Source organism: Anas acuta, chromosome 3 (genome assembly GCF_963932015.1).
Source record: "Anas acuta chromosome 3, bAnaAcu1.1, whole genome shotgun sequence".
Classification (NCBI taxonomy): domain Eukaryota; kingdom Metazoa; phylum Chordata; class Aves; order Anseriformes; family Anatidae; genus Anas; species Anas acuta.
This window is the reverse complement of record NC_088981.1, coordinates 51,174,229-51,187,252: the sequence shown is the minus strand read 5'-3', so window position 1 is coordinate 51,187,252 and position 13,024 is coordinate 51,174,229. Positions and strand designations below refer to the sequence as shown.

The 13,024-nt window shown below is 39.7% G+C and overlaps 1 protein-coding gene across 1 annotated transcript in view; it reads right to left on the bottom strand.

The window, feature by feature from the left end:
- Nucleotides 1-2,156: 2,156 nt before the first annotated feature.
- The window catches only part of PCMT1 (protein-L-isoaspartate (D-aspartate) O-methyltransferase), a 33,838-nt gene continuing 22,970 nt past the window's right edge, over nucleotides 2,157-13,024 (bottom strand). The window contains 3 exon segments of the mRNA XM_068677067.1: nucleotides 2,157-4,360; nucleotides 10,926-11,095; nucleotides 12,547-12,632. Coding sequence (XP_068533168.1) covers nucleotides 4,348-4,360; nucleotides 10,926-11,095; nucleotides 12,547-12,632 — 269 coding nt within the window. The 3' untranslated portion in view covers nucleotides 2,157-4,347.

Sequence of the window (13,024 nt, the reverse complement as noted above, 5' to 3'; positions counted from 1 at the left end):
TTAAAACATACAATCCTATCTTAAAGATGACAGAACAAGAACTTTCACCATAGTTCTTCACAGCTACCATCCCCTAACACACAAAAGAGATACATTTACATTTAAATTCAAAACAAATGACTGAACAATGCAGATATAGGGAGACCAGGTGACCTGACTGTGTAGGACTGGAAAGAACGGGGAAGTAGGCGGTACAGTGGGAAGTAGGCACCATGGGGAAAACATCCCTGAAAGCTAATTTCATGCCCAAGAAACTGCTGCCTTTGGGGTGGTGCCATGGCTGGGGTGATAAGCTTCTCCTGAGCTCTATCAGGGCATTACAGTCATGAAGCAGATGCTCTGAACCACACATTTCCCTAAACAGAGACCTTTGAGACCACCCTTGTGGTCCATAAGGCACCTGAAACAAAAGTTAGCGATTCACCTCAGATGCCCTTTCTTCACTACAGAGGAAAAAAAAAAAAGTGGATTTGGCAGAACACAATACATGAGACACTTAATCTGTTCATAATAAAGAAGTAAGATGCAAACATATGCCTAAACACGGCTGAAAATGGGACTTCAGCTTCTCAGAAAGTTAAGGGAATGCTTCAAGAACAGGCAGCAGGTCAGTTCCTCGGAAGCGCAGGGTGAAAATGGCGGGACTACAAAGACACATTAAAAGATGAAAGTGAGATCTCAGAGAAACAGCCAACAATCTTCATGGAACTATTCTGTTCCCACCACAGAGCTGTTTAAAAGGCAGGGGATTAAGGCATTCACATTTCCACATTTGGTGTGACAAGACAAGGGAGCTCCCTCCATTGCCTCCCACAGAAGCTTTCAGGCTCTTTTCAATGGGCAGCTGGAGGTCCTACGCCCACATTTTGGCAGTAGCCATGTCCTTTAATTTCATTAACTTAAACAAGTGGGGTTTGTAACTCCTGAGCATGGTCTGAGCGGTGTCTCAGCAGCCTCAGTAACACCCTGCCAAGAGTGCAGGAGCACAGGAGCTGCAGCGTTAGGCCGGGGTGCTGCACACACAGCTTCCACCTGGCAGTGATGAAGTGTTGGAGGCAAACAGGGCAGGGAGGAAAGTTCATAGCTTTTCTGCATGTGTAGGGCCAAGTTTTACCCCAAGCTGATTTCCTCACAGCTGGCTGAGGCACAGAAGCCCAGAACTTTCCGGAAGCACTCAGAGCACTCAAGCACGTGTCAGTGACAGAAAAGGCAAAGGGAGTGAGAGGGCTTTACAGGTGTCTGTGCACTTCCCACAGCTGTAAGGAAATGGGTGAAGACTCAGAGGTCACAAGGCAAACCATGGATGTTTCATTCCGCACTCGAGACCCCTGGAGCTTGTCACCCTGTCACAGGAACTGCCGCCAGCTTGCTCCAGGGCCTGCCACAGGGAGCCCGCAGCTGTCAGCCATCGCGTTATTGTCTGCTTGGAGCTTGCTGACCACAAAACGCCTCAGGAAGCACCCAGGGAGCCTCCGCCAGCAGGGCTGGCCTGCACCCTGCATGCATAAGCTTCCCTCCAAAAAAAAAAAAAAAAAAAAAAAAAAAAAAAAAAAAAAAAAAAAAAAAAGTCATGCAGTGGTTTCTGTTCCCTAGTTAGCCAGCTGGTTTGACTGGAAACCATCCCTTGGTTCCCCTGCTCGGCCTCTGGAGGCTTTCCACTGGTAATACCTGGATCCGGGACTGCCACCCCCCCAGCCAAACTGTTCTCCCCAGTCCTTACAACCACCTGTAACCAAAACCAATCTAGTGAGGCATCCCTGCACCTCTGGAAGGGGAAAAAGGAAAAGGAAAAAGGAAAAAAAAAAAAAGGCCTTTACCCCTACAACGGGCAGGCCCAGCTAGCTGTCCTCAGCCCCCAAGGGCAGGCAGAATTAACACCACACACACAGGACTCACTCAGGCCACTCCCCAAAACACACCAACATCCACCAGAGGAAACTCCAAAGAGCACGGTGAAACTCCACTCACATCCCAAACGGCATTACCAGGCTTGGTAACTGCTGTAGTATCCTGCAGTACGTTAATTAACAGAAAATGGACACACATTTCTGGTCATTCAGATTATTATTTTTTTTTATACATGCTTGCTTGCTTTTCGGACATGTTAAGATCTGTAAAGGCAAAAAAAAATAGTAATAAGTATTCAGACACCTAAATACAGCTTCCTCTCAATTTGTTTTATTTGGCAAAGTAGCAATTCAGACAGTTCACACAGCATTTATTCAAGCTCTTCGAATCTTCCGCATGTCAACTTGTCCTCCGAGAAGCCTTCCCTTCAGAACCATTGCTCCGTCACGGAGGGGTCTTCGTTCCCCGATGCCTTAACGCTGCTCCTGGGTGCTCCTCTGCCCGAGCACCTCGACCACCGCAACCCCTCCCGTGGAACGGGCACCCCGCTCCCGGCCACCTTGGTCCCTGCAGCCTTGCACCTCCTGAAGTGGTTCTCCCCAGAAAGCTGTTGCCAGGTCTCAGCTTTGTCACCTCTTCCAAGCTAGGCTAGCTTGTCACGCTGTGCCCAGAGACGAGAATTTGGATACAGTTGAGCTCTTAATCTCTCGTTTGACTGATCAACTTAGTGAGAAGATGTAAGTAAAGCTGAACTCAAATTGAATGAAACAGTGACCAAAGGCTGAACATTAGCATGCATCGTTTAAGATATTTCACTTCAACACCAAGAACTAGATTCACAGTTGATTGTGGGTTAGTACAAATTTGTCAGACGCAAGTGGGTTTTTCTGAATTGTACTTCCTAGAATACAGGCTCTATTAATTCCTTTGTCAGATTAATCCTTGTGTGTGCGCTCCCAGGCTGCACGCAGGTCAGGAGGTGGTACGGTAACTTCCACACATCTACGTGACTCGATAACTAGCGTTCCCAGAGGAATGGGATTGAGCTGACCTTCGAAGGAAGGTTATTTGAAATGTTTTATTTATTACCTCTTCCGTATTCAGAGGCCTTTGAATTTTAACCTTTCAGTGATTCAACCTGTCACAAAGATATTGCTGTTCCACCATAAACAGCCAAATGCATTTTGCAGTGATCACTACAGGTTGCTTTTATATAGTTATTTTATAATCCTTTTTATCATTAAAAAAAAAGAACAAGAACATGCTGTTTACCTTATTTTCTGGTTGTGCAGATCCGAGCAAGAAGGCTCAGACAGGCTTCCCCACTTTCCCAAAGCAGCTCAATTTACTGTACTGCTTTGCATTTGCCTGCTGTCATATTACCATACCCAAACAGAAAACGTGGGGCAAAAAAAAAAAAAGTTTATAGCCTTCCAACTGTTCTTCTACATGAAAATGGAACAATTGCATCTCTATCAGGAGATGTTACTCCTCCTGAATGTGTCACATTTTCATTGTATAACAATAAAGAGTTCGCTCCCTAAAAACCCAGATTTCTTCCTGGGTGCCCACAGAAAAAGGAGAACGTTACTACAGCAGGTGGCTTTGTCAAAAGCAACTTTCACTTAGGACTAACTAAACATTCATCTTTTTTTTTTTTTTTCCATTTCCTATTTTTAAAGAACCTAAGGATCTGTATGCCTACCACATGCTGACCCTAATCCTCCACACAAGCACAACCTCCTTGCTGCTTTTACATTAATTATCCCAGTGACTGGGATGAAGTTCGCATCATATTTTTGGACTTGAATTTAGGTGCATTGTACCAGCAGCCAGCTACAAACCAAACCAGAGTTTCAAGACTCCATTAGTTAATGGAGAAGGGAAGGGAAAACAATGTCTCACACCCAACAGCAATATTTAGTAAGAGTGGCCACCTCTGATGTCTTGAAGTTTAATATTTACAAATGCCTGGTTTTAAGGTAGTAAAGCAGTTGATTGTATCTACTACATGCTAGTCTATGACACCATGTCAAAAGCTTAAAAAGGAAGTTCATCTCCTTTTAGTAGCATCTAGCAGACATTGGAACACAGAAAACCTGATATTACCTATGTAGTGTCGTAAGGTGCACAGAAGCAGTTTTACCAAGGGACACAGGAGCCAAGAGAAGTGAGTGTTCAAGTACCCCCATCAAAATTAGAGTTCACAAGCTATAGGTCTTCATCTGCAGCTCTGCAGAAATCCGCTTTCAACAGATGAAAGTAAAATAAAGGCATGTTAAATAAAACAGTGCCCACATAAAACTTTCCACCATGTCTTTTATCAGATTTGCCTTGAGCATCTAAGAAAATAAAACAAACACCACGCTTTTCCATGCTGATAACAACAGTATAACGAAGTCCAAAACAAGCTGCAATGCTGTTGGTTTCAAAAAGCTTTTAGAACTGGAGATGAGCAGTCCACTGTAACACTATGTTTGGGTCAAGATGATGTAGCTTTTACAATTCATCCCTGCAGAAAGAAAACACACGCAGTTATGATTCTTCTCCCTCTGGAAAGCATACTTGATAAGTTTTGATACTGTATCAGAATACATTTATGCATTCAAACACATCAGCAAAACTTCAGAGATCTCATCAAGCATTCAATTAAAAAGGAAAAGCAACAGCAATCCCATATTGACTCATACGATCATTATGTGATGCGCTGTGAAATATGGGTCCCTCCTCTCTTTCACATTTAATGGCTCATTTACCTAAATGAACATCCCCCACGCCACCAAAACCAGTAACTTTGCAAGGTTACACAGCCATTTATCATCCAAACTGCTGGCTACCTGCTGGCAAGAAGCTGAGCCAGCTTACTAGACAGAGCATTGGCAAAAACACATGCTCAGTAGCTGCCAAAGTTTAACCTCAGCTGCAGTCTCTCCAGAAAGCTAGGAACACCTCACACCAACGCCATGAAGTCTGCACCATTTCATTTATTTTGCAGAGGAACTCTACCTGCTCCTGAAGGAGCTCCTGAAGGACCTGTATGCTAAATCAGGGCTACGTTCTGGAAAGGGGGAGTGAGGGGCTGTTACAGCAAAAGCAGGTTCAGGCAGGGGAAAGGATGCATCAAGAAGCCTCTCTAAATCACTGTGAGGACTCCAGAAAATATATTTTTTTCTTCCCTACACATCATTTAAAACACATTGGAACAGGAAATCTATAGAACCCATATTCCAGCAGTGACATTATCATGTATTAGCGATTTAAGTATTGCTAAAGCAATAACTTTAATACCAAATGTCCATCAAATCTGAAAGCTGTGAATATGAATGAAAATTCAAACAGAAGTGTTTGCTTTTTTTTTTTTTCTCTCCCCCTTCCCCTCCTCCCATGAGGCACAAGCAATCTGTAAACCAACAAAGAATTGCTCCAGTTTTTCTTTCGGTAGGTGCATCACCCTCATCAGCCAAAGCAAACACTGTCTGAATTAAGAAAAACTTCACTAATGTGATTGCTGGCTCAATGCCTGCTAGCGTTTCCAGCTGGTATATCATGCAAACTAACCACAAAGATGCAATGCCACATGCACACAAGCAAAAGCTTCAAGTTCCCAAAGGCGTTACCCTTCCGAGTTCACACAGCACGGAATGGCAGCATGCGCACAGCTTTAAAAGCAACCAAAAGTTTGTTGCAGGTAGTGTCTGAGAGACTAGCTCTAGCTGTGGCAGCTGGAACACAAACCTTCGGGTTTGTTAGTCATAAATATTTGCATTCTTTGCACTTTGCACTGCCTTTTAGTAGGGAGGTACTAATAATAGAGATTCAGTGTTGCAGAAGTTAGAGAAAAAAGCAAAAGGGAAAAAAATCTTGGTGAAGGGAAAGAAAAATCTGTTTGTAGCCAAATGTTTGAAAGTTCTCCCTATTTGCCTGCTTCAGGGAAGAGTTGCTTGTTGACAGATGAAACAGATGAAAACAAATGAACATCTGATACTCAGTTTAAAATGTAGTGCAGGTGAATTTGGCCACTTCCTTCATTCTTCCTTAATGCTTCCAGAAGCTGCATCACCCATTAGTGCATGTGAATAGCAACTACTGTTATTGCTGGCTCAGCCTCATATGCCTAATTGCTGATGTGGTTTGCATCCTGAATCCTACACCATATACTCTCACAGCTTTGTAAATGCCTGGTCTTTTACTGTGACAAACAATTCTTAATCCTTTACACCCAAGCTAGGCCCTTAAATTAGAAGCATAAGAAAAAAATAATCTGTATTTACTCTGGAACTGTTAAACATGGTAACTCCACCCATCAACAAATTTTGGCATGGTTTTTACATGCTGTTAGCTAACTCAATGCATTTGACATTTTTTTCTTTGACAAAATGGTATTTGTACTTAGAATCCAAGTGAGTGTACTAACACGCCAGTGTTTAACTGTTGGTATTTCACATTGCTTTCAGCTACTGCTGACGAAACAGTTAAGTACATGTATATCTCAGTTGTCACTTTCAAAATAGAGATTTTTTCACATTATTTATTCAAACATCACTGCATTAGAGGGATCAGCTTCCCTCAAGACTTTTCCCTCAGTCTTCACTGCTTCTGAGTCTAACAGCATGTCAGCCCGAAACAATCCATGATGTATGTGTTAAAATTATGCAGTGTTTATTTTCTACTGCTGTGAGAAACTGCTCATATGTGTACTACTGGATTATATACATGTATTTTAAAAATCTAAAGAAGTTTTAGATCTTCAGGCAGGTAACGCTTCTCAGCTTTCCACCTAATGCAGACAGCTAGCAGACTTGAATATGCATTGCAGAACAGCATCGACTGCTTTTAACATCAGCTGTATGGATCAGAAGCTACTGAGCTACGAAATTTATCAGGCTTCAGCAGCATCCTCACTGTTACATGACAAAATACTTACTAGCTGACCCTCCCAGTGGTAAAAGACCTATGCAGCTATAAAACTTAAAAAGAGACTCAAAAGACAACCACTATTTCCTTGGTGGAAATAACCCGTTGTCTTCCAGAACCATAGGAAAGATCTTCTGATTAGTTTGTGTTTTTTCCTCCCCTCCCAACAGGCCAGGACTGTTGCTACGATTCTTACACAGCTCATGTAATTTCCCTCCACCTTCATTTATGTGCTCCCTCCAATCTGCTTACCAGCTCCTGCTTAGTAAGCTACGTGTATATTTAGGCTTTGTGTCATCGCAGTAGTCCTTCTTAGCCCCTTGGAATTCTAGCAAGAGAGTCTCTCGCTTAGTGCTGTAAATTCAGGCAAAGTTGTTTTCTAAACTTGATGCAAAATTTCAGAAGTCATCAGCTCAAATAACGCTACTCTAAAAATAATTTTTAAAAAGCTTTAAAAAGTGACTTGCAAGTAGGGGGAGTATATACACAAGAGTACTTTGCATTTCCCATTGGGAGTATCCAGTAGGAAACCACGAGTCTCCGAAAAATCTGATATGTAGATATTCAGGTAAATGCCAGAGTTCATTATGGAAAAAAAAGATCAAAAATATCAACAATAAGTAGTAACAGAAGTTTGGGAAATGTAAATAATAACATTCTGTGATACATCTCCACTCTCTGTGTTAGAAGGCATTCAAATGTAGTATTTGAACAAATACATAAATTTACCTGAAGTCTGTAACTCATTGCCTTTGATCCACTTTTTTTTTCATTGAACACTATCTGATTTTTTCCCTTTGACATATTTTTCATCTATTAAATATACACTGACATTAATGATACTATATTTCTAGTATCTAGTTTCTAGTATCTATACTTGGCTACACTCAAAGTCAGTATAGCACCAATGTTTCAGCAGCCAATTATTTTTCCACATTTAAATAGACCAACATTTACACCTGTAGCATTTTCATCTGGAAATATGCTGTTACAAAGTATTTATTATATGCTATGATCAATCCCAAACAGAGAATAGGTTGAAATGACAAAGAAAAGTAATTTTCTCTGCAACCTTTTATACCAGTGTCAACATATGCCTTTTTTTTTTTGCATAATAAATCAATTTTAAGTTTATCTTATATTCACTTCAGGTTCCTTTTACAGATATAAAATACAAACTTTAGCCACAACCATTAGCCTACATAGTCTAAGGAACTAAGGGCAATCAACTGCTTCCAATTTCAATTGAATTTTGCCAACTAGCTCATCAGTTTGAAACATTTAATAAGGGTTTCTAAGAGATAAACACAGTATTATGGATATAGCAGGACTGAATGATTTGTTTATAGCTTCCTCAGAGTTAGAATTCTGTATTTTATTCCACTTTCTAGACCAAATTCTGTTTTCATATCATCTATGTATAATTAACTTGAGTATAGTCCATTTGACCCAATGAATTGTTTTCAAAGGCTTTCAGAGAAAAAAAACTTAGAGTCTGAGAAATCATATTTAAGTTACTCTAAGCAGGAGAAAAAACACAGGAGTAATGATTTCTTATATCCCTGGTAGTGGCTGGCAACAGTCTCAGCTGCTGTGGTGCTGCTCTGTAAACAGCACCTGCAGGCCTAATAAGAGCTCTCCCCCCAAATTACTCCAATATGAGCATGGCCAAAGTTGCTTTTTTTCTTCAAGTGGTTTCTTTCTTGCCAAATGGAAGGTCTTCTAGCCTAGGAAAATATCGGCCATTTTAGTGGCCAATTTTAGACTATTTTGTGAAGGAACACCAAATATGATGTTCGGAACATGATGAAACAGCTCCCTGTGTTAGGAGTGAACTTGCTTAATGTGATGTTAACTAAGAGAATGAAGGTAAGCACAATGACCATTCAAATCCAATTAATTTTGTATTTACAGCCACTGAGCCTCTTGTATACTAACAGCTCTTTATTACAAAGAAACCTAAATAGGCTCTTTCAGAAGAGTCTCTTACTGATCTCCACTCACAGGTCTCCAGCAGTTTAGGAAAGATAAATTTGAATCTAAGAAGTCCAGAAAAGAATACATCTATTACCTCTGATGGCAGCACAGATAGCAAATACTGAATGATAAATAGGAGTTCCCTTAGCAGCACTTGGCTGGCCATACATTTTGGACACACCAATAGAGAAAAATAACTATGACAACAACGAGACAGAGGTAACCACCTTCTGTAAAGTCCACAATACAGTGGCAGTTATCCTTAGGAAAGGAATGAGAGTTTTCTTCAGACAAAGGGACAATTTAACAACAAAAAGGCATTACAAGAATTTGACTTCGGAGACGGCCTTTAACAGAGACCTCCAGTTCTGAAGCAAATTAAATGTACATAGGAAGAAATGGTCTCTATGCCACTGTAGTGATCAAGGTCATACTTCAGGTTAAGCTTATCTTTTCTGATAACACCAATATATATTCTACTTAAATTAATAAAACAAAGTTAAAGTATTTCAGAATAGATCAGAAACTTATAAGAAAATCTGGGGGGAAGGAAAATGAAGGATAAGAACACCAAAACCTTACTCATGACTAAAGAAAGTCCAAAGAATGTATTACCTCTTCCTTCACTGGTAGAAGAAAACAATACAAAACTGCACAGGTGAAACGCAAAGACTTCTGCTCCTAAATACACTACACTGCCATCACTAGCAGCTTGGGATAACCACTCCTTCCACTTCAATAAACACTATTTGTAAAAACACATATTGCTGCTATGAATAACTGTTACTGTAATTAGGTCAGATGGAAAGGCAGAAAAATGTTTTCAAACTTTGGAAAAAAAAGAAGGCTCAAGAAGAATATTATTTTTTAAAGCACAGATTCCAGATCTGAATAAAGTCTGCCACATTTGCCAGAGGATGAAAATGACCACAAACCAAGACTTCCAGAGCCTTACGCTGTGGCAGGAAGTCCCTGAGTACCACACAGAGAATATTGGCAGTATTGAAGGACAAAGTATTAATTTACATAACCTACAAAACATCTGAATAGCAAGCAAGCTTCACAAGCTCTGAACTAAGCAGTAACTCATTAAAGGTTTTCTAGAAGTAAATTGTACGTGGTCACTATGCAGGAAGCCAACACTGAAGTGAGGTTTCAATAAGCAGCAGTAATATCAACTGCTTTATTTGTTCTTTTCTATGGACATTTTGATAACTTTAAATGTTCACAGAACCAAAACAAGCTACCCTCCAGGGAATCCAGAAAAAAAAATAAAAAGATATAAAGCTCAAAAGCTGTTTTCAGAGCTCAACACAGATCTATCTATGCACACCATTAAAACAGCCAGTACATTCACAAGCATTTTCTGGCAGGAATCAAAACAGGACTGCGGCTTTGTTCATTTCCATACCAATGCCTAGTATGGTTTAAGCTGACAGCTGTGCTACGTCTGTGTTAGTGGCCATTCAAATCAGCAGATTGGAAGGTTTACTACCTCTAGAAAGGCCTTCAGAGTTTGCTGTGTTGTAGAACACAAATGTGTCCCCAAAGGCAGGCGACAGACTTATTAACACTTTCAAGGAAATTTTCTAAACACTACTCGACTGCATTTATACTTTATGAAAGAAGGGATTAGCTTCTCCACATTCTGCTACTTGAAGGCTGAAGGAAAAGCGCTGGGAAGATTATCTATATTGCCCCTTAAGGATTTTACACACATTTTTCTTCATTTGTGACATGTCAGAAAAATAAGAAATGAACAAAAAATTACCACTAACTTACAGGACGTGACAATACTTATTCTGAAGTAGTATTTTACACTTCAACCTAATTATTTAGCAAGCTGCATATAAGAAGTTCACTAAAAGGGAAGTTCAAATTTAGAAAATACTGCGTTTAAAAAGAAAAAAACACTTCAACACGCCAAGACTAAAGAAAACACGAGTCCAAAAGAGACAAAGTGCAACCCATGCAATATTTTTCTTCCGCTTTTAATTTAACTCAAACTTAGCATAACCTCCTCTTGGTGATGTAGTAATGCAGACTGAGTCACTTGTCATGGTATGGAGGAGCAGAAAGCAATGACAGCAGCAAAGGCAGGCCTTGCAGTCTATCTGCTTAAAATTCACACCCTTTCACCTTGCGTGTGTGTGGAAGAAGTAAGTGGAACAGAAAATCACTTCCACCTGGACCACTGCTTCTCTTTATCTGTTAAAGGCACATATATCACTCCCATCAGAGGCTTCATTTTGACACTGCCATCTTCTAGTTTGTCATACTGTTCAAGCATCTGGTTTCCCCCTGCAGGACCAACTGGTAATATCAATCTTCCGCCAGGTTTTAACTGATCTATAAGCTGCAAGACAACACAGAAGTTAGAGTGTAACCATCCGCTTCAGAGAAACTGCATCCAAAGTTTGTTACGTTACATGAACAGCTTTGCCGTGTTTTATCTATGTATTATGCAGTAGATAATTACTTCAATTAAGAAAAATAAAATACACACAAAGTGAGAGTACCACAACAAGAGAGTATAACAATTAGTATTACAGAAAAATTCACAATAATTTCATGTACTTCCAAAAGAAGGTAAAATAGCAGTTAGATTAACTGGGTTGGTTGCACTTTTAATTTCTACACAAGAAGAGAAAAATACCAAAGTCATGAATTACTTTTATAGTAAATTCTTTTTAAGTTGCCACTTCGAATGGTGTAACACTTACTGTTGATCTGTACATGCCCACTGTTTAACATTTTGGTGGGTACCTGATCTCCCCTGGAAGACTCAGGATACCATTTGAGATTTGCGACATTTTAATTATTTATCTTTCTTGAATAATTTCAAGTTGTCTACAAAACATCTTGACAACAACAACAGCTCTTCTTTCACTCTGTGAACACAGTATTTCATGAAACTAGTCTGAAATATAACGTGAGTAAGGTAAGTGACAAGAAGCCACGCTTCTTTTTTTTGGCTTCTATAATTAAAGAAGGTGGTTAGTTATAGCTTCTCAGTAGCTCCCTGAAGCTGTGAAAAAATCCTAACCCTCCATGTTTAAAAGTTAGAAAAAAAAAATAAGAAAGTAAGCTTTACATTATTGCTATCTGACAACACTTTGCTGGGAACAACTCCCCACACAAGTAAACAAAAAAAAAAAAACAGCCAATGCCTGGAGATATCTAACCTGTCTATAATACCTCAAACCTCTAGTCCTTCACTACCCTTATTAAAATTCAGATTTAAAAAATTTAACTGGTATTTAGCATGCCAAGATCATGCCATATAAGATAATGTTTAAATATGTCTTTTCCCATTCACCTGGTGAAAAGAGAAAAAACCTTATCTGCAAGAAAGGTAATTTACTTCATGCATACATACTCTAGAGTCCCTAGTTTCTCTTCAGTCTTTCTAGCAACAACTGCACTGCGTTCACTCTGAGAGCTATGAAAATATAGCATTCTCTGTTATTCCAGCTGAGCACTTTTTTTTTTTTTTGCAATTCAATGTTCAATAGAAGCAAATTGATTTACTCAGGAGAATACTCCAGCTCACAGTGGTAATACAAGCTGTACCCAAGTCATTTTAAAGTATGTTTTCAGAAAAGTCATTAGAACACGCAACTTTTGCAGATGAACAGGAAGTCCAATACAGCAGAAACAAAAAGCCACACCCTACACTAATGCCACCCTGCCCACTGACACTCCCAGCAGTGCAAGTGGGCAAAGTACCTGACATGTGCGTGTATAAAAATGTTCTTTACAGCTAAGAGATTACTGAATCACACACACAAAACATAAATGGCTTACTGCTTGGGGCACAACTGGTGCTGCAGCTCCTACGTGAATTGCATCATAGGGAGCTTCTTCTGCATATCCCATTCTTCCATCTCCCACTGAAAAAAAAAAAAAAAAACTTTTTAAAAAGATAACCTATCATAAATGACAGGCTACACTCAGATATCAACTAAAATGTTGTTGAGCCTTAGTAACATGTTAGAGTTAGTTTAAAAATATGAATTCAATCATAAAATAGATGCAAAAAAATATACACACGCACACACTTATAAAATACATAAAATATATCAGAAATATTACCTGAAATCAGAAAACCTAGATTTATAATGAAAGTTGTCTGAGACACATGGTCCACCCAGAAGAGGTAACTAAGCATTTATGTGCCCTAGCAGGTGAATTCCACCCATTCACCCTCCTAAAAAAACTATTATTTGCCTTGCCTTCACTCACACCCTTCCTAAATATAATGCAAATCATAGCTCTATGGCAT